The sequence below is a fragment of the Gorilla gorilla genome, chromosome 6 (assembly GCF_029281585.2).
Source record: "Gorilla gorilla gorilla isolate KB3781 chromosome 6, NHGRI_mGorGor1-v2.1_pri, whole genome shotgun sequence".
Taxonomy (NCBI): domain Eukaryota; kingdom Metazoa; phylum Chordata; class Mammalia; order Primates; family Hominidae; genus Gorilla; species Gorilla gorilla.
Window position 1 is genome coordinate 94,413,485 of NC_073230.2, and position 21,730 is coordinate 94,435,214.

A 21,730-nucleotide genomic window follows, 5' to 3' on the forward strand; every position below is an offset into this window, starting at 1 on the left:
TATAGTAAAATTAGGTCAAAAATGCCATGTTGCTTAAATATTACATATTTTGAGTAGGGCAAATGCTTAATAGTGCTGAAAAGGAATTTTTTCATATTATAGCTATGGAAACTGATATGCAGAGGCTCAGAGTTTCAAGGTCACTCAGCCACAAAGAACAGAGCCAGAACTGGAGTTCAGCTCTCCTGGGTCCTCGTTCTCTGCTCTTTCTACCACACCAAACTGCCCTTTTTGCATAATTTCTATCTAATCAGAGGCACTTGGTCTAATGGCTGGTAGAGATGCATATTTATATTGCAAAGAGCATTGAAGCAAGGAATTTTACTCAATATGTTCTTTTGGAAAACCAAACATGCTTTATTTCATTTTTTTCACAATTTATTTAAACATCTCACATATACAAAATAGGTACAATTTAATTTTTCTGCTTGCCCAAGAAACAAAGCTTCTGTGGAACCATGGAAGAAGACGAAAATGAGACTGGCAAAGAACAAATGCTGAATCTGAAGAAGAGGACAACTTTGGGCAAATAATCTGCATACTTTTAATTGGGAATAAGATGGAAAATATGAATGCTAAATCAAATTTTTTAAAAAATACACCACACGATACAACTCAATACAGGAGTATTTCTTCTCAAATTCTTCTAGCACCATCAACATTCTTCAAGTATCTGAAATACTATTAATTAGCACCTTTGTATTATGAACAAAACAAAACAAGGACCTCAGTTCATCTCTGTCTAGGTCAGCACCTAACAATGTGGATCACACTCATGGGAAAGTGTTTTGAGGTAGTTTAAACCTTTGGAAGTTTGGGTTTTAAACTTCCCTCTGTGGAAGATATTCAAAAGCCACAAGTGGTGCAAATGTTCATGGTTTTTATTTTTCAATTTTTATTTTGGTTTTCTTACAAAGGTTGACATTTTCCATAACAGGTGTAAGAGTGTTGGAAAAAAAATTCAAATTTTTGGGGGAGCGGGGGAGGGAGTTAATGAAATTGTATTGCACAATGCTCTGATCAATCCTTCTTTTTCTCTTTTGCCCACAATTTAAGCAAGTAGATGTGCAGAAGAAATGGAAGGATTCAGCTTTCAGTTAAAAAAGAAGAAGAAGAAATGGCAAAGAGAAAGTTTTTTCAAATTTCTTTCTTTTTTAATTTAGATTGAGTTCATTTATTTGAAACAGACTGGGCCAATGTCCACAAAGAATTCCTGGTCAGCACCACCGATGTCCAAAGGTGCAATATCAAGGAAGGGCAGGCGAGATGGCTTATTTGTTTTGTATTCAATGATTGTCTTTCCCCATTCATTTGTCTTTTTCTGTTTAAAGAGAAGAAAATAGATACACAAAGCATCACTATTTCTGAATCTGATAATGTCTGAACCTTTGATTTAATAAGAACCACTGTTTGGCATGTGTCCTTCTGAAGATGTCTGTCCCAGATAAATAAGTTCATCTTTGAAATAACAGTATCAAGGGTGTCTTTAGTGGGAGGGGCTCCCTATCAGTCTAACAAAAAACAAACAAACAAACAAACCAAAAAAACCAACAACATTTCAACACACATTCCAAGTGACCTATCTCTACAAAGTCATTTTTAGGATTGTTGTGTGTATGTCCCTCTACGTGTGTCTTTGGGAGCGGGACCTGGGTGGGTATGTAGTCTTGCTGTTAGTGAATTTTAATTTTTCTTATATTTATAGCATACTGTAGAAAAAGCATTAAAAGTTAAATGTAGGCCATACTAATAAGTAAAATAAAATACACATAACTATAAATTATAGTTTAGGCCACTGAAGTCTCAAGAAATTTTAAGTTCTGGGCACACATTACCATTTAAAAAACATGCTAAAGAAAAAACAATGCATGGACGTAGTATACATTTCAGCATTTCAGAAGGCACTATCTGATAAGAATACTCTGAATTTGTCATCTGAATTTAAATACGAAATTAATACGTATAAATAAATAAATATAAAATCCATATAAAAACTGAATTTACTTATGAAATAAGTTAGTTCTCTCATTCTTCTGTTCTTTTAACCCCCCTTTAGACCCCCCCTTGGGGGCAGTCTAAGTTAGAACCCCCCCCATCCCACTTCCCAAAGCTATTCCCATATTTCACTATTACTTACAGAGCAGCCATCTACAAGAACAGTGTAAGTGAACCTGCTGTTGCCCTCAGCAACAAGTTCAACATCATTAGAGCCCTGTAGAATGACAGCCTTTTTCAGGTTGCCAGTCTCCTCATCCATGTATGCAATGCTGTTCTTGCAGTGGTAGGTGATGTTCTGAGAGGCATAGTTGGCCAGCAGGCGCATGAAGGCAAGTTGGGTAGCCATTTCCTTGGAAGTCACTCCTTCTACATTATATTCAAACTACAGAAAATAAGATGAAATTCCAGTTAAGTGGAGAAGGACTCAGATACTTAGAGTCAAAAAGAAAAAAAAAAAAAAAGAAAAAAAAAGATCTCAGGAAGAGTGGACTCAGATCCAAGCTTAGGAAAAGGGTACTTTTAAAGAAAACTTAATTCACTTGTCTTTGAAGTATCAGTTACCCAGATGAACATAAGACCTACTAGACTGAGGCAAGGTCATCTAAAAAAGTTATCTGTTTCAATGAATCCTTTTTGCATATGCTTCTTCTTTAGAATAAGAGAATGAGGAGGTAGAAATTCTGACATTTTTCTTTTTCTGTAATTTTGTAATTTATGGAATTCCAGTAGGCATTCAGTAAAGTTGGTGAAAAGGTTTGATTAAAAATTCAGAAAAGCTGCTCACATTCTGAAAATGCATATGTATGAGTGTGGCATATAGCTGGCCAGTGCTCCTTCACACTAAATGATATTAGTCAGTTTTTTCAATGATTACAAATTAAGTCAAATTTGAATAATAACTTTGAATTACATGGATGTGTCCAATCAATCCATCTTCTAATGTGCAATTTAGGACAAAATTGGAACCCAGGAAAGGAACAGGTCTTTTTTTTAATAAGCCCATTTTTGTCAGAGATTAAAATGCAGATAATTAACAAACAGTCCTACCAAAATATTATTTAGCAGAAGGAGAGGTGTTTGTGGGATTCCTCACCTGGCTGCCAGCATTGATAGTTTCTCCTAGCCAGACGTGTTTCTTGTCCTTGGAGCTCCTATACCAGTTCTTGGCTGGGATGTTTTCAGGTTGGGCCCGGATACAGGTTTCGCCAGTAGAGAAATCACAGTATACTTTGATAGCATCCATAGTGCATCCTTGGTTAGGGTCAATCCAGTAGTAACCTTTTAAGAAAATAACATTCAGATCATGAAACTTCTCATTGAGCAGAACACAGATTCTAATAATAACTAATGAAAGATACTGACTCTCATCAGTAACATTTTTGATTGTCTACCCCACATTTAAGAGGAAGAGGGTGGCTATTTTCAAGATTACACAGTTCCTTCCCTCCCCTCCTCCATGAAAAATCAAATCAGGGTACTTATTACTATGAAAAGTGCAAAAATACATTTTAAGGGAAATGAGGTTGGGTGCTGGTTGGGAGAAGATGATGCTTCATTAATCGGGTGTGATTTCACATAATGTAATCTTTACCCAAATGCATTTTCACTCTAAATGTCAATGGAAACTAGTTTTGAAAAGCTCAGCTTGTGAGAAGGGTCAGTCTGGTCTGGACATCTTGACCTACCACTGCTCCACTCTGGGTGGCTGAGTCTCAAGTCACGGCATGTGCGAGCTGGGTTCTTTCTAGAGCCTTCAGGAGTAAGAAGGGTCTCAATCTGGTTGTTGAGAGACTTCAGAGTAGCATCAACTTCATAGTCCTTGGGTCTGAGAGAAGGTGCTGAGCGAGGCTGGTCAGCCCTGTAGAAGTCTCCATCGTAACCAAAGTCATAACCACCACCGCTTACGCCTGGAGGTCCAGGAGGGCCAGGGGGACCAGGGGGGCCCTGCAAAGGTGAAAGTGAGATAGGAGAGGCTTTATGTTTTGTTACAGTGAGAGACATCCATGGCAGCAGATTTTCAGTTGAGCTTCACATGGAAGCATGTTCTAATCAGTAAAAAATAATCAAGTTCACATAAATAAATAACGAGCTCCCAGGCACACTTGCAGGGATGGACTTAACAAGCCCATTGCATATAGACAATTTCCAGATATTTTAGAGGATATATTGAAATGGGGCTAACTTTAATGGGTTGTCAAATCTGTCTTGGTTTATTTTAGTCTGAAGAAAACATTCCTTAGGTCCGTGATCTTCTTTATTATTTCCCCAAATCATACTTACAGCAGGGCCTTGGTGACCCTGAGGGCCTCGAATGCCAGCAGGTCCAACTGTACCAGGATGTCCAGTGCGACCATCTTTTCCAGCAGGGCCAGAAGGACCAGCAGGGCCCTAAGGAAGACAGACACCAAGTGCATGTGAGCTGGTGAATCCCACCAAGGGAGCAGCAGCCTGGGGCTCACTGCTCGCTTTAGCCTCTATTTCAGAGATGGACTGTCTTCTCTTGAGTCCACCTACCCTAGGACCAGCAGGACCCACGGAGCCAGAAGCACCTTGATCACCATGGTGACCCTTTAAAGACAGAAGAGGAAAATCACACTTTCAGAGCACATGTCAAGAGACATATTTTTTTTTTTTTTCCAAATTGAATGGGAAACTTTAGTTTAAGTGGACTCCGGATTGAGAAAATTGAAAATGTAAAGTGGGGCTCTTTTCTCCCATTATGTCTATTATATTCAATTTTTTTTTCACAACCTATTTCAGCAGTGCAATATTAGTCATTCCTCTAATTATGTTTATTTTAAGTGGGGTTGAAGGACGTTGTTGCCAGGAGATTTTAATGTATGTATATTTCTATCTCCCTTAATCCTCACCTTTCATGTTGGTATGAAATAGCATTACCTCCAAGAGTGAGATGGAGTTAGCCAGAGAATGGGAAATGGATATTATATAGGCTATACTGGAACAATAGTAGTGAAAATATGAAAATCCTTCTGAGCTGAAGGCCTTCAGAATCAGTTTATGTGTGAGATGGCTACAGTTTACTTACAGCGATACCAGGCAGACCTTGCAATCCATTGTGTCCCTTTAAGCCAGGAAGACCTCTGGGCCCCTTTTCACCGGGCTCTCCCTTATCACCACGAATGCCTTGTGGGCCCTATAAAGAAACAGAAGGATGGATAAGACTTACCGTTTTAAAAAAATGGCACTCACTTCACCACAAATACTGCTTAATTCGTTTACAAAGGTAACTCAGGACATGTAATGGTCCAGCTAGGCTCTCACCTCTGCTGGTAATCTGCTTTAGTTGTGCTATCTGTAAAGTGGCTAGATCCTTGTAATTGTTTAATACAAACAAGCATAAGAGATTTAAAATAGCTCAAGTTATTTGTATCAATTCTCAGCATGGACTGAAATTTTTTAAAAATATTAAGTCTAGCTGATATATTGTTTATTTTCTTAACAGATGTTTTGGACTGATTCTCTCTAAATGTTAGTGTTGCAAAGAAATCTTCAGCATGTACATACACTAGGACCTCTTGGGCCAACAGCACCAGCAGGACCAACAGGACCAGAAGGACCCTGTGAAATGAAAAAGAAAAACGCAACTTAGCTAGGCCCAAGATACCCCTCCCCACTCCTCCACTATCCCCAAGTGTGGGGAAGTCAGAAGTGAAGCCCACGAGAATGCTGCACTGAGGGACTGGTATTCACAAACTTACAGTTTCACCACGGTTTCCATGTTTGCCAGCAGGACCCACGGGGCCATGAGGACCAGGTGCACCTGCAGCACCAACGGGACCAATATTGCCAGGGTAACCGCGCTCTCCCTACCAAAGGCAAAATGAAGCTTAGCATCAATCTGGGTTGCATTTTAATCACTTTTGAATTAGAGAAAGATGAAAAGTGTACTGACCTTGTGTCCGGGTTGACCATCGCGACCTGGGGGACCATCGTTCCCAGGGTTGCCCTGTGAAGACACCACACAAATTAAGGCTGTTGGTGAGGCTCTGCTGCCTACCAGCCCCTATGTTGTGGCTACTCTGTCTTCATCACTTCCAGTGCTCAGTAACGAACCCTCTTTCAGACTGTTAAAACAAGGGATAAAAACCTGCCAACCTAGATATTTTTTAGAGATGTTTTAAATACTTGGGCCCAGTTTTGCAGTGTGCTATTGAAAAGCCCATTCTTTGGCCTAAGCAATTTTTCATATTTTCAGTACTAGGTGTAGATACTATGGAGAAGCTGACCATCTTGTTCAGAAATTTGGAAGAAGAGAACCTCAGCTCAGGACATAAAGTTTCACACAATGAAATCCTGCTCAGTTTTATTTTACAAGCCAAGTGTTGGACTCACATCACGACCAGCTTCACCAGGAGCACCGTTGACTCCAGGACTACCCACAGCACCAGGAGGACCACGGGCCCCAGGAGGGCCGGCAATGCCAAGAGGACCAGATTCACCCTAAACAGACAGAGAAGATAAAATGACATTCCCCTTATTCGATGGAATGCTAACCTTCCCCTCCGAAACAACCCTACTCAGGAGATTCTAGTTTGAAGGAAGAAGGTAAATTGAATGTGAATGGGTCCCACAATGGTAAGAAGTATCATTAATATCATCCCTGCCCTCCTCCACATGTAGATGGCCAGCTTTATGTAATCACGGGATGTTGCTCTGTAAAAAGTGAGCCTCGTGTCATTCAGTATCCCAAATGAAATGAATTCAAAAAGTTGATATAGTTTATGGAGATGAGATGGTTTCTAGTTGTTGTCACGTATAAGGTTTAATGGAATGATTCAGAACTTCCAGAGTTTCATTCTTCCTACAGGATAAATGATGCCAGCATTTCATATTGCAGAGGAGTAAATGCAATTAGAGATTGTATCGTTCCTAAGTGCGTGGAAAGAACAAAAATCATTCTGCATAATTTTAAGCTGTGTCTTTATAGTGTGTGTCTAAGTAAGGTGGTATTAAAGCTTCTTAGATAAGTGACATGTGATCTGTATAAAGAAAATGCCATGAATAAAAATCTTAAGTGAAGTTATTCAGTGATCAATCTGTCACATTTGAAGTGGCAGCTTTTAAAATCTTTTCTTATGTTAATGGAGTCAGAATACTGTCAAGCACTCACCACAGCACCAGCAACACCTGGTAGACCACGTTCACCTCTCGAGCCAGGGAGACCCAGAATACCAGGAGCACCAAGAAGACCCTGAGGACCTGGAGTGCCAGGAGGTCCCTAAATAGAGAAAAAATACTGAGTATTATGGGTAAGACCCTAGGTGATAACACAGGTTGGCTTGAAGATTGTGAGAATAAACTGTCTTCAGCTCAGAAAAAGGCTAATGACCTCCTATTACTAGGACATATCCTTGGATATCTTTTCTCTAGTGATGACGGTGAGTTTACATCTTGGCATGAATACTTTTGTATCTGATTCATCCTTGAGACCAATGGCACAACATTTAAAAATATGTGGTTGAGATGTATAAAGACACTTGGGGTGGTGAAATAGAGTTTTTATAGCCTCTAGGCAGGGAAACAAATAAAAAAATTTAAATTATTATGGATACATAATAGTTGTACATAGTAGGAGGGGTTCCTCAAAAAACTAAAAATAGAACTACCATAAGATCCATCAATCACACTGCTGGGTATATACACAAAGGAAAGGAAATCAGGCTGGGTGGGGTGGCTCACATGTATAATCCCAGCACTTTAGGAGGTCAAGGTGGGTGGATCACCTGAGGTCAGGAGATCGAGACCAGCCTGACCAATATGGTGAAACCCCGTCTTTACTAAAAATACAAAAAATTAGCTAGGCATGATGGTGTGTGCCTGTAGTCCCAGCTACTCGGGAGGCTGAGACAAGAGAATTACTTGAATTGGGGAGGCGGAAGTTGCAGTGAGCTGAGATCGTGCCACTGCACTCCAGCCTGGGCAACAGAGGGGAACTCCATCCCAAAACAAAAAAACAAAAAGAAAAACAAAAAGGAAATCAGTAAAATCAGTATACCAAAAGGAAGCAAATTTTGACTTTGGCCTCTAAGGTTTAATAGGGGCACCTTTCAGAGTAGCACTAATACTGGACAGTGTATGTTTAAGAAATTGGTAGCCTACTGAGATTGATTAATATGTAGTAGGACGGCCACAGCAATGGGACTCTGTTCTAATCCTGGTACCAGTAAGGTGCCTTCAATAGCTTAAAGGGCTGTGTGATAAAACTGAGTTCTCTCATTTATTGTCTTCCCGATTTTGTGCTTTCTGAGCATCTTGGAAGCCACAGCCCCTCAGTGTGTGCTGGACAGATTTCCTGGCTCAACTGAGCTCTACTTGAGAGCCTGCAATACTCATCAACAAATAGATGCCACTTGAAGATTTGTGTAGGGGCTTTATTTTAATTCAGCATAAGGTATTAAGAAAGAGGAGTTGGAAATCACTTACAGCAGTACCAGCCTCTCCAGAGGGACCCTTCTCACCAGCGAAGCCAGGGGGACCAACTGCACCTACTTCTCCAGTTCGGCCAACTGGACCTTGGTCACCACGAGGACCACGAAGCCCTTCTTTCCCAGCAGGACCAGGGGGACCAGGAGGGCCAGAAATACCCTATGAGCAAATGTACAAGGTCATTTCCTTTCTGTTAATCACCAAGGGCCTGGAAGAGAGCAGCAAAGATTCTAGATCTTAAGATGCAAACAATGTGATGCAATAAAATAATACCCTGGCCATTTGGGGGAAATATTTATAGTTTTTAACCTTCTTTCTTGCAGAAAGAAGCAACTCCTGTCTTCCTTTATGAGGCTGTAACCAACCAAATAATGGAGGAGAGACTTTGGCAAATTTCCATGAGGAAAAACAATGTCATGCCACTGGTACCCTGGCATATTGGAATCAGAACTATGTAGAAGGATAGGAGTTAATGATAAATGAATGGGACTGTGAGTTTCGAAGGACTTTGCCTTTTCTTTTTTCTTCTTTTTTTAAAGAAAGCCAGTGTAGGCATTCTGTTCATAATTGAGGAATCACACACGCTTCTCAACTAGGTTTAATTAAATGCCTACAGGGAATGAAGATTTTTCTGTTATGAACCTGTAAAAGGATTCCAAGAAATCAACATCTTTGCTATTTTTTTTTCCCCGAAACCTTAACCAGAAGACTTAATCCTTGGTAATTAATTAAATTTTCTTGAGTCCTGACAGGAGAGTCTGAATCAGAATTAAATTAGAGGCCAAACCACCTTTAAATTCAGGAACAATTATACCTTAACAATGGAGGCAGAATGTTAGCCATAAAGGATAATTAGATATAGAAATATCTGATATGTGGCTAAAACTCTTCTTTTTTTTTTTTTTCAAAAAGACCATGCCCCTGAAAGGGGACTGGTGTTCACATGAATAAAAGCCTCTTAAACTGATATTATAAAATATAACTTGTGATGAAATACCTTAATGGTTCAGAAAAGCTGATTTCAGACCAGAAGAGTAATAGCGAATATTAGTGATGTGTTTTCATGAAGAGTTTCTTACCAGTTTCCTATCAGAAGCCAGGCCTTTTGGCTAGAGTAAGTGAAGACACGTTTGTAGTGATTTACTTACAGAGGGTCCCGGGGGACCAGTCCGTCCAGCAGCACCAGGGAAACCAGTCATACCCTAAGAGCCAAGCACATTAGAATTCCACAGTCAACATCAACTCCAAGAATTTGGGTAAGATGGGAATTTCTTTTTTTTGGAAAATCAGTACATGTGACCAGGGATAGACCAAGGAGTAGGAGGTAGGCAGCTTTATATAGGGCATTATTTAGCCAGGACCCTGAAGGCCCTCCTTCTCCACACATCTTCCTTACCAGCATACCACCAGTTGCAATGCCCATATTTTGCGTTAAGGTTTGGATGGTCCTTTCTGAAATGCTGACATATTATCTTATGGTTGTAAAGGTATGAAGATAAGACACTATGTCATTATTACACATTAATGTGTATACATTAATAACTATCTTTACCACCTGGCTGAGTGGTAAGGAAATGGACACTTAATAGGCAATGGTGTTCATGGACAAAAGAATAACAAATGACCTAGATAATTCAGCACTGTCCAGTGAGAGAAGAAGTCAGTAAAGTTCATTTTTGGGGAGCTCTGGGTCTCTAGAGAATTGTTGTGATAGCATTGCCTGCAAAGGGGAAGGACGTGGTCAGGCAGAAGAAGGGGCATATTAATAAACAGATGAAAGACGCCAAAGAAATATTTTTTCCAACTTTATAATTAAACTGCCTAGGGCCCACCTTGGTTATTACCTCAAGTGAGCTGATAGCAACATACACTGAGTTCCAGCTGAGTTCAAGTTAACATCAATATCGGAATTGCTCTGAATAGAATGAACTTGAATCTCAAAAGTTTCCTCATGGTAGTCCAAATTTACCAAAAATTTCAAAACTTTCAAGTGTCCTTAACAGATTATGAAGAAAGAAAAGCGGCGAGAGTCCATTGTAAATACTCACAGGGGGACCTCCATCACCACGACTTCCAGCAGGACCGGGGGGACCGTTTGGGCCCTAAATGCAAACAAAAAGATGGAGTCAAATCACAAACAAACCCTTATAAATGCTACTCTTTTCTTCAAGGGGATCATTCCCGCATCTCTTAGAAGAAAATGTTGAAATAAAAAATGACTATCTGTGTCAGAATGTTCTTCAATATTACCACCCTTATGAGGTTATTAGAGAATTAAAATAAAACAATATTTATGAAACTTTTATACATTGTGAAGCAGTGTGCAAATGTTAATCCTTCCGTTATTTTCCATCTTCTATCTGGTATATTCCCTATTGCATAGCAGGCACTTGACGGATATATATTTAATTGTAAGATCTAATGGGTAGCTGCTGTGTGGACCACCAGTGAATTCAACTTACAGCTGGGCCAGCAGCTCCAACGGGGCCTGTGGGACCAACAACACCGTTTTCACCCTTAGGCCCTTTGGCTCCTCTTTCTCCTTTAGCACCAGGTTGACCAGCAGCACCCTGTTGGAAATAAACAGTTACAGCTCTGGTATTCCGACCCACTCTACTCCCCAACTTAGGAGGTTTTCAGATTAATCTTCATTATGTGATACTCACAGCAGGACCAGCAAATCCATTGGGGCCAGCAGGACCGACCTCACCACGTTCACCCTAGGTGGGAGAAGGGATTTAAAAATGTGTTATCAATCCTAGGTTCATCAATGTCTAAACATTGTGAGGTGTGAGTATACAAAATGACCCAGGTTCTTACTTACAGGGCTTCCCCGAGGACCAGCAGGACCAGCAGGACCAGCAGCCCCAGCTTCGCCCTATAATGGGACCAAAGATGAATCTGTTAATGTGCCTGACATAGATGCTCAAAGAACTGGGAGGGAGAGAGAACAGTGATGGACAGACAGAGTCTGTAGTTGCCTTGGAAGAGATAACTAATGCACATCTCACAGAGTAAAATGAAGTGGATTTTTACTTAATGCTATATTCATTTTGGGGGTTAAGTGGTATGGGTTATACACTTGAGAAAACACTATAAATCAGTGCCTACAATACCAGGAGGAGGACATTTTAATTTTTAGATGGACACAGGGCTGATCTATTTGTGGCAATCTTTGCAATACAATAAATAAGATCTATTTTAAGTGGAGAGTTCAATGTGAAATGGGCACACTATGTATTTTATTGATTTTTTTGTAATAATTGAAGGCTTTGAGAAGCCTCAGTGCATTAGGATATTGTTAATGCGCAACATGGAAAGACTTTAAAACAAATGCTAGGGATCAGAGTATAGATCAGATAGCTGGCACATCTACAGGAAGGGAAAAGTAATTTTAAACACACAGCATTTGTTTCCTGCTGCTCTATCACAATAGCTAGGTTTTTAAATAAGTAGGCTTTATACCAAGCCATAAAAATGAATTGCTGGGGCTCTTTGGGACTAGGGAAGGCGGGAAATTTTAGATATTGCTGTTGGCTTAGTGAAAATGCATACTTACCCGGTCACCTGTGGCTCCAGCAGGACCAGGGGCACCTACAGCACCAGGAGCACCCTAGTACCAAAAAGGAAACATGTCTATTAATAACACCCCATATCATCAAAAGTGAACCTTGTCATTCTTTTTTTCTGTGCTTATACAGTGACTGAACACTTTCACTGCACTCTGGTTGGATATCAAGAAGGCCTCTGATGTATTTTGGTTCTAATTAACAAGACTATTAGAAGCCACTCTCAGAAGGAGGCTACTCCAGTAATAAAGGTTATGGAAATGTGTAAGTCAATAGCAGGTCAGAAATTTGGGAGATCTGAACTTTCCGCTATTGTAAAATTCCCTGGAGAGCAGCAAATGAGTAGCCTTGTTTGAAACTCTTAGAACTACGTGATTCAAAAGAAAGACTATTACAGATGTGCTACAGTCAGTTTTCAGCTCTGAAGGAGAGGTGAATAAAGGAATCCAGGCCGACTGTGGCCTGGAAGACCCATGAGGCTGACATACGAGATAAGGTAATTAGACTGTCATGGGATTATCTTTGGCATCTTCATGGCATTAACAGCTAATCTTTGGGGCTGCTCTTTGGGTGATAAATTTCTAGGGAGTAGGTTTGAATAACTACAGAATCTTGTTAGAGGTTCCGGCTTCCTAAAGCATAGGAGACTTATTTATTTATTTATTTTAATCTCTGTTATCACTTGAAACAATCATTTAATATTCTATTAAATCTAAAGCTTTTGTTCCATAGTTTGTAGTTGGTATCGTTGACACTAGGGAAGTTAGAAAATTCAGGATATTATTTTCAAAGAGGTTAAATCCCGTTTAATTTTTCCTTTGCAACGTGTAAAATGATATTATATTATTAGTCACAGACCCAGGAGAGAAAGGAATATTATTTTATTAAACTTGATAAATAAAGTGTGTGTAGTTCTAATTTGGAAAACTTCTCAATTCAAACATCAAAAAAAATCTAAGTACGAAGAAACATACAAACAAAATTCTACTCACACGAGCACCATCTCTGCCAGGGTTACCAATTTCACCTCTGAGACCAGGTTCACCCTGAAAGTATAAAGCAAGAGCAACTTTTTGTTTTCTGACCAAAATTTTGAATCAAAATTAATATGAAGTTTTTTTCTTTTTTACAGAAGATGCTATGATACCTTCAGTCATTTAAGATTTTTAGCAATGTCTCGATTCCTTACCATTCTGTAGAATGTTAATCGAGAAAAATAATGAGGAAAAAATAATTCAAGGCCATTTCCAGATTATTGTTAAACAATCTTTTCTAATTTCTGTACACTCTCCTGAAGCATAATCAAGCAAGGTACAGATTCATGTGGACAGAATTGTAAGGCAACATCACAATGGGCTGCAGCGCCTGATCACTCTTACGGCATAACTAATGCAGCAGCACGGTTGACAGCTGTTCAATGTAGCTTCTTCCCATTAATTAGGGCAGGATGAGGCATTATTGTTAGTGGCATTAAAATGAGCCTCATGTATTACTCAACACCATCTGTTTGTGTGAAATTCCACGGTAGCAAGGAATTTTGCCAGATTAGTGAGTTTAGAAATGTGTAGGTGCTAGGTGGCAGAGGGAAATGTATATAGATAGATATCAAAATGCTACCAGACCACCTGCCAAGAATTGTGAAAACTTGGGCATCCTTGTGCAGCCTTCTTCACTAGAGTTCATCAACAATATGTAATGGGGTCAACACTGGGAGGGTACCTTTTCTCCCTTGCCTCCAGGTATGCCAGCAGCACCCCTCTCTCCTGGGAGTCCACTAGGACCAGATGGACCAGCAGTGCCCACAGCACCAACCACACCAGGTTCACCCTTGAGTCAAACACATGTGAAATCAATTTTAGTGGAGAAAGAAGAAAATGAAGAATCAAACTCTTGAAGAATTCCAATTTAAACAGTTAGCTAGACAGGCTTCTTGCCTGCTTTGAAACACAAAGAAGGCTGGGCTATTGAAAGGAGGGAGAATATAGCAGAGAGAGATGCTGCTAATGACATGGTGACTGAAGAGATGAGGGTAGTGGGAGTGCACAGCTGCGATTCCTCTATAACCTGCTTCAGTCCTCTTAAGGATGGCAGGCATGGAGAAGAGGATAGGACAATGGGAAGCAGAGAGTAAAAAATGTTTACCCACAGACATTTTTCAAGGATAAGTCTCTTAGCCCTGACAGAAAACATGGAAAGAGACCCTGTCAATTGAGGAGATGTTTGCGTTTTAATCTCCTTAAGAGTAGAGATTGTATCTTCCATTTTTATATAAAACCCTACAATTCCACATACTTAAAACCTGTTGACTAGCTTCTGAGATAAATAGATCCCTTTGAAAGTACTACCTCACAAAACCGTGGTTTCTTTATTTCCTCTCTCCCTTTTATGTTTTTATTTTTTTCCCAAGAACATCCTTCCATACACTAAAATAGCTTTTTGCAACTAATGTTTACATTTTTTCCCCTAGAGTTAAGAATTAATATGTGTTGTCTTCTTTTTATTGTGGTTAAGGTAATCTCTTTTTCAGGAATGTATATTAAATCTATTTTAAAATCTAAACCACAGATTCTATTTTGGAACACAAGTTTCCAGACGAATTTTTGGGGGTGAATGTATTGCCCAATGAATTTTCATCATCATAAACTCTTATTATTAAAATTCAGACTACTTTTTGAAATTTTACTCTATGGGATGAGATGTTAAGATAAAAAGTTTTTTTCTCTGAAAATAATGTCCAATGTATACAATGTTTCTAGATTAAAACAAAAGCATAAACAGCGTGAGGAGAAAAGAGTGACAACCCATACTAATTCATTTATGTTTTGGGAACTCTGAATTTTCCCCCACAGTTTGTTGCTATTGTTTGTTTGTTTAGAATAATTCAGGTCCACTGGAATCGGATTGCTGTTTACTGAGAGGGAAGTCATCACAGAACTGGAAATAAATAAAAATCTGAAAAACAATTATCTTTCTATTGTAAAGGGTCTACTTATTCTAGGCAGACTGGGCCAAACCAGCAATATATAAAACATAAGATTTTACCTTGTTTCCATCAGGCCCTGGGGGTCCAGAAGGACCTCGGCTTCCAATAGGACCAGTAGGACCGGCAGCACCACTCTCACCTGGGGGACCACGTTCCCCCTGAAAAAAGTGATTAGAAGTGTTGCACCATTCATCACTTTCAGTGATACTGTTTTACATATGAGAGTTTACATTTGTGTAGCTTCCGAGCCCTGGTTCTGCATTTATTAGCAAATTAAAATTTCTTTTGTTCCTAATTTCTCCACTAGTAAAATGAAGAGATTGATGAGATATTCTCTAAAGTGTCACTTAGCTCTAATGTTCCATGACTACAACTCCAGAATTCGTTGCTTCTAGAGTATAATATTCAATTTTTGCAATTCATTCCCCTTTTTTTGGGGAGTCTTTTCTGTGATAAATCCATAGGTAAAAACAGATGCCAGTTATGTGTAGTATTCAAAGAAAAGATTGTGTCATTTTAGTTGAATAGCAATGGCAGGTGAAGATAACATTAGATATTCTCCTATCTATGCCTCCTTTTTATAACCTTGTGTAATAATGATATAACAGTTACAATATTCATATGTATATTTGATGTATGTATTTGTATATATATATATATATATATGTCTGTCTATCTAAATGTCTCCCAATTTACATCTAAATATCACTAGAACATAGCATTCTATAGCCCAAAATATTTATCACATAGGTCCACGTTGTAACTGTTTCAAAGGACCTTGTTATAAGTTGGTTCTTTGAGCTTCCTACATATGTGTTAACTAGTGACATGATGGAATACTTTCAGGGCAAATTAATCATTTCAGTGATGCTAATACCCACAGAGAAACTAAGTATTTTTTTCTTTATATGACTACTCATAAGTTCGGCTTTAGGCTTTGAACATCAACACACATTGCCAAAATTAACTTTATATCTTAGTAACATATTATTTTTCCTTAGCTCAAGTTGAGCCACTGTCACAAATGTAGCATAGTTGTCTATATAAATCACTGACTATAACATATATTGATTTATTTGTTTCTTATAACTATGTAATTATTGAATAGGAAATATGAGCAACGAAACAAAAAATTCTACTATCAACTTAGAAATCTAATGCTTTCTACAGATTACATTTGACTATAGAAGAGCATCAGAGGCTTGTTGCGGGGTCATCAGTGGCTTTAAGGAGAAAGCACTACTACTTTTAAAAACACATTGCCAGAGTTTATGAAAGTTAATGAAGTAACACTTACTCTTGGGCCAGCAGGACCAGGGAGACCAAACTCACCATGGAGACCCTAGACAAAACATGAGAATAAAGCATGAAATCTGTGTGTGATCTCTAAATTCACTTATGATTAAAATATTTGAAAAATTTGGAAAGAGTGAAATAAACCTGGCAGTATCTACATGAGTGCATAAGTACACAGGCTAATAAGAACAACTTTTAGTATGGAAAGATACAGAAAGAGAGAATTTTACTGGTGACAAAAATGTATCCATCCCAGAACTTGGTATCAAAAAATTTGTTTCCCATTATTTAGTTTATTGCTTTTTAAAAAGTGACAAAACAGACTATTTCCTTCAATAAAAAGATAAATAATAATGAATATTAGACGTTGCCTATTTTTAGCTGTATAACAGATCATCTTCTTAAGAGAAATTATCATATTCTGTACATTACCTAGTTAATTGTATACCCAAGTGTATCTCTTTTATTACTGACCAGCTGTCTCCTTAATGTGTCCTACTGTTGACAAAGGAGACCAGGCCACAGAATGTAACTAAATTGGGGCACATTCATCACAATTAGAGAGAAAATGACTCAGAACTCATGCCCTGATTGTGTATAGCAGTGTCATGTCTGAATGCCAAGAAAAACACAAAAGGAATTTTTCAGGATCTAGTTTGATTGAAAATTGTGCATTTACTTTTTCACTATGGGGAAGGAAATAATTTGTATCTTAATGTTATCAAGAACAATACAAAAAGTAAGGCTATTAAATAAAATATTCATTGATAGATTTTACTTTCATAAGGTGATGTTTCATTAAATCTGTAAAACAAAGTAATCAGAACTAAAGTAATTTGGCTCATTCTCTCCATCAGCACCAACGTATGTAAAACACTATCATTAACATATGAAATACGAAATTTTCTTTTACATATTATAATTGCATAGCAGTGGGGTATTAAACAGGGGGAAACTCTCAAGTTTAGTAGTTACTACTTACTATTACTTGTTTTACTCACCCTTTCTCCTGGTTTGCCAACTTCACCAGCGGGACCTGAGGGGCCAGGCAGACCCTAAAAATGAAAAGAAATACAAATCTCAATCCCATGGCTATGTTCAGGAGATTTGCTAATAATTGAGTTTGGGGGTGGTGGCTACCAAATATCAACATGAGCATGATTGTATGTTATTAAGCATTACACAAAAGTTTGTTTGAAAAAAATGCACCTTTCTTTGCTTCAGTCCTGAAATCATGTTTATTGTGGTGGAGAAGAGAGGTACGGTATGGTGATTTACAGCTGAATAGGCTGACCAAAGACAGCATTGTATATGTTTGAGTTGACTTACCTGGAAGCCTGGAGGACCAGCGGGACCCTGTTCGCCTTTTCCACCTTGAACACCCTGAAAGTGACAGGAAAGAGAGCATAAATAGCAACGTATGTCACCACTGTTGTCTAGCTGTATAACTTTTGGACTGAAAATGGAGATGGCCAGTTTGAGGACTATATACATTCTAGTGCAGAAGAGCACAAGAGTGGGAGAAATACTCACCTGTGGTCCGGGAGGTCCCTGAGCACCATTGTTTCCATCAGGACCTGGAGCACCCTAAAAATATTTAACAGAAAGGCTGATGGTTAGCTGCAAGCTAGGTAGTTTAAGATGTCTCAAAGCCTCAGGTATTACTTCCTTAAAACAAGTTTGTCATTTTAGCATGAATTAAACTCATTGTGGGTTCCCACAAAAGCCCAAATACTGCCTACTAACTTTTTAAATTTTTAATTTGTGTGGGTACATAGTAGGTATATATATTTATGGGTTTGCCTACTAACTTTTGATATGACTCAAGCAAAGTATGCGACACAAGGCAATTTATAAAGGCCAGAGAATGCTACTACATATTCATACCCTTTTAATTACAAAATGAATAAAATAAAAGCCAGGTGCTTCTGTATTTTTGACCTAATGTATATTCTGATTTGTTTTTGCTCACTGTTTTATAAGTTTGGTTTTTAAAAGGCATTTTATGATGGTAAAAGGACCCCTGTGGATGCCATCTTGAAAAGAAAGTGACAAAATGATATCAGATGGTGTAAAAAAAAAAAGTGTGGTTCTTAGATGAATGCTATGTGAATAGATCTGTACACAAGTTAGCACCTACCCGAGCACCAGCAAGACCAGCATGACCTTTATCACCGTTTTTGCCAGGATCACCCTAGAGTAAAAATGAAAAACAAAACAAAGAACAGCCTTGCACATTTAATGTCAAATTAACCACGATGATTTTGGAATGTTGATTCCTGCTTGTTTTTGTGTTCTTTTGAGATCCCTAGTCTGTGGTTTCTGTTATCTAAGGATGATCCATCACCATGCAGCTGCATGTACAGTAAGATGTCCCTGTGTCTGTGGAAGCATGGGGCTCAGGAGATGGATTTTTAGCAGGGATATAAGGATACACTAGAGGTAAACTTTTAATGTGATAAGTGGCCTGCAGTTTTCCTGTGTTGAAAGGAAACTCCTTGAGACTGGACTGATTCGCAGGAGATAAATACTAGAGTTTGGTAAAATTTGGCTACGAAAGTGCTGAGGGTAAGAAAGTTGTGTTGATTCTTACAGTGGGGCCTTTGGGTCCAGGGAATCCAATGTTGCCAGGCTCTCCTCTTGCTCCAGCTGGGCCAATTGGGCCAGGCCTGCCGTCGATGCCAGGGAGGCCCTGAAAGCAGAGTTATTTCAAGTTTACTCAGTGTCAACATATTCTCACAACCTCAAGCTTATGATGCTGCCACGGATGAAACAGAATAGTTTTCTGAATGCATAGAGCTTCTTGTATAAAGCGTTAATAAATTATGAATCCATTTTCCTTTTCTAACTAGGATGTCGGTACACACATAGCCAATTCAATCTCGTATGTTTGCAATTTCCCTCATTCCCTTCTCTTGCATCCCCTTGTCACCTGCTTCAATTTTCCCTGCCATGTTTTTCTCTCCCCTGCTCTGCTTTCAGTCCTGTATTCATTTGGACTCCATAATTACAATCTATTACTCTGCATTCCCAGATGATGTATGTGTCTGATATTTATTTTCAATGTGTTCATGTATAAATAAGCCACAAAATAGACTTGATAAGGGTGCAATAAGTGTCCTTGAAAATATAATGGAAAATGAGCAATACTTACGACAGGACCTTCTTTTCCAGCAGGGCCGATATTTCCAGGGGAACCAGGAAGACCCTATAAAATAAATGAGGATGTTTTTATATTGGCACTTTAACTTACATACTCAAGCCTTAGATTAACTGAAGTCTAACAAAGGCACCTTTTCCCCCCACTTTTTGTTTGTTGCCTAGGATAAATCATTAGGAATATTAGCCACTAGCTGGGAAGTGTGAAAAGAGTTCTGAAATTTTTCTTCTATTTTTTTGTGGCTTTCCTTTTATTGAAATTTAGTGCAACTCATCCTTTTACAGATATCTCAAGAAACTGTTAAGCAACATGCTATATGGGCAAAATGTATCACGTTATTTACCTCATAATAGAAAAACTAATACTTTTAGTAAGCAATTTCCAAAGTGGATTTCTTATTGCTATATTTGGTGTCCCTATTACTTGTTTATGGTACAATTACAGTTGATATTCACCCATAAGAGGTAATGGAGGCAAAAAAATTACTCTATTGCTATGGATTAGTGTGTCTATGGACCTAGAGGTTATTTCTCCATAGCTAGTGTGATGCTGAATACATTACAGCACTTTGTGATTGCTAGGAAAAAGACTTCACTTATGAATCTAATAAACGAATAATGTATAGTCCTAATATATTTCATGAACACCTTATATAAAACTCACAAATTAAGATAAAAGATTCATGCTCATAGGAGGACCAATCTAATTTGGATATATTAAAATAGATCTATTCTTCCAAAAACCTCATAGCCATTGTATCAAGTAGTAAATAGAAAATTTATGAACTAATTAAATGCATGAAAATATCTACTGAGCTTTGATAAAGTCAAAAATGCAACTGTCAGCAAGACTACTAACAAATTTACTTTTGATGTTTTTATTGTTATCTTCAATATTAACCAACCCTTTAAAGAAGGAAGTAATGCCAGGTGTGATTTGCTCAGAATCAGTTTGAAACTTACTCTGGGTCCCATGAGACCAGGCTCCCCAGGGCGACCAGCATCTCCATTAGGTCCTCGGACTCCAGCAGGGCCACTTGCACCACGACTACCAGGAGGGCCCTATTCAAAAAAAAAAAGAGATAGAGGAGGAGGATGCTAAAGCTAATGACACACCCACCACCAGAAGCATCAAGTTCCTTTCCAGGAAGTAAGTGATGGACAGCTTACCATGACGCCAGCTCTGCCATCAGCTCCAGGAAGACCACGAGAACCAGGACTACCCTGCAAGAAAGTACATGAAATAGAGGGAATTAAAGAAATCTCTTGACTTGATAAGGTAGAGTTTGTTAAAAATAGCATGATCTCCTTACAGGGGAGATACAGACACAAACCAAGCCAAAACACTTCACCCAACCCCTAGAGGAATTCATAGATGAGCATCCTGCAAAAGTAGGTCAACATTGTTTCCAGGCCAATTTTATAACACATTAAATTGAGAGTCACTGATTTAATAAGGCAGATGGAAAGCAGATTTTTTTTTGCCTAAGAAAACACAGTCAGTAATTTTGACCAATTCCCAATGAAGGGGTGTCATAATCTGCCTCTGGTGTGTTAGGGTGTTGGGAGCATTTGAAACCTACTCTCAGCCCAGGAGGTCCTGGAGGGCCGGCAGATCCAGCTTCCCCATTAGGGCCTCTCTTTCCTTCTTCACCACTGGGACCAGGAGGACCTTGGGGCCCAGCAGAGCCCTGTTTAATGAAAAGAACAAAAGAAGAGGAGTAAAAAAATAATTTTTATACTATGTCCAGCTGGAGAAACTGGAATGAGAAAAATAATTAACTTTATAAAAGTGTGATGATAGAGCTACTTACGGGCTCACCCTTGTTACCGCTCTCTCCTTTGGAGCCAGCTGGACCAGGCTCACCCTAGGGTTCAATACAGAACAGTGGTCAAACGACAAACATTTGTTGAAACTCTCTTGCAGACAAATCTCTTAGAATATTTGTGGGTCAAGGTAAAGAGAAGCTCAAGTTCTCTAGGAAATGTACCCTGTTCGTATTTAAATTGAGTACAGGGGAATGGTATTATTGGTCGAAGGGACAAAACTGATATTGTAGAACTTTGCCTCATTTACCTTGAGGTAATGATTTAAGATAACAGGAAGGGCATGTCTGTGTGCATATAGCAGACGGAAGTGTACATACATATATAAGAAATATAAACTAAAAATGCTAAGGAAGAGAAAAATAGGAATAATAAAACTACAAGTGGAAGTCTAGATAGTGATGAAATGATGGCAGAGGTGGTATTTCAGGATGATGAGAACCACAGTCAT

The 21,730-nt window shown here is 38.8% G+C and overlaps 1 protein-coding gene across 1 annotated transcript in view; it reads right to left on the minus strand.

The window, feature by feature from the left end:
• Positions 1-863: 863 nt before the first annotated feature.
• Positions 864-21,730, minus strand: part of COL1A2 (collagen type I alpha 2 chain) — a 35,819-nt gene continuing 14,952 nt past the window's right edge. The window contains exons 20-52 of the mRNA XM_019030849.4: positions 21,267-21,320; positions 21,036-21,143; positions 20,623-20,676; positions 20,416-20,514; positions 19,448-19,501; positions 18,887-18,985; positions 18,434-18,487; positions 17,827-17,880; positions 17,623-17,676; positions 17,295-17,348; positions 16,295-16,339; positions 15,057-15,155; positions 13,734-13,841; positions 13,007-13,060; positions 12,005-12,058; positions 11,270-11,323; positions 11,112-11,165; positions 10,908-11,015; positions 10,494-10,547; positions 9,594-9,647; positions 8,443-8,604; positions 7,130-7,237; positions 6,352-6,459; positions 5,912-5,965; positions 5,718-5,825; positions 5,524-5,577; positions 5,045-5,152; positions 4,513-4,566; positions 4,279-4,386; positions 3,684-3,942; positions 3,092-3,276; positions 2,138-2,380; positions 864-1,321 (exon numbers count right to left, since the gene is read on the minus strand). Coding sequence (XP_018886394.1) covers positions 1,175-1,321; positions 2,138-2,380; positions 3,092-3,276; positions 3,684-3,942; positions 4,279-4,386; positions 4,513-4,566; positions 5,045-5,152; positions 5,524-5,577; positions 5,718-5,825; positions 5,912-5,965; positions 6,352-6,459; positions 7,130-7,237; positions 8,443-8,604; positions 9,594-9,647; positions 10,494-10,547; positions 10,908-11,015; positions 11,112-11,165; positions 11,270-11,323; positions 12,005-12,058; positions 13,007-13,060; positions 13,734-13,841; positions 15,057-15,155; positions 16,295-16,339; positions 17,295-17,348; positions 17,623-17,676; positions 17,827-17,880; positions 18,434-18,487; positions 18,887-18,985; positions 19,448-19,501; positions 20,416-20,514; positions 20,623-20,676; positions 21,036-21,143; positions 21,267-21,320 — 3,066 coding nt within the window. The 3' untranslated portion in view covers positions 864-1,174. The remainder of the gene's footprint in view (positions 1,322-2,137; positions 2,381-3,091; positions 3,277-3,683; positions 3,943-4,278; positions 4,387-4,512; positions 4,567-5,044; positions 5,153-5,523; positions 5,578-5,717; positions 5,826-5,911; positions 5,966-6,351; positions 6,460-7,129; positions 7,238-8,442; positions 8,605-9,593; positions 9,648-10,493; positions 10,548-10,907; positions 11,016-11,111; positions 11,166-11,269; positions 11,324-12,004; positions 12,059-13,006; positions 13,061-13,733; positions 13,842-15,056; positions 15,156-16,294; positions 16,340-17,294; positions 17,349-17,622; positions 17,677-17,826; positions 17,881-18,433; positions 18,488-18,886; positions 18,986-19,447; positions 19,502-20,415; positions 20,515-20,622; positions 20,677-21,035; positions 21,144-21,266; positions 21,321-21,730) is intronic.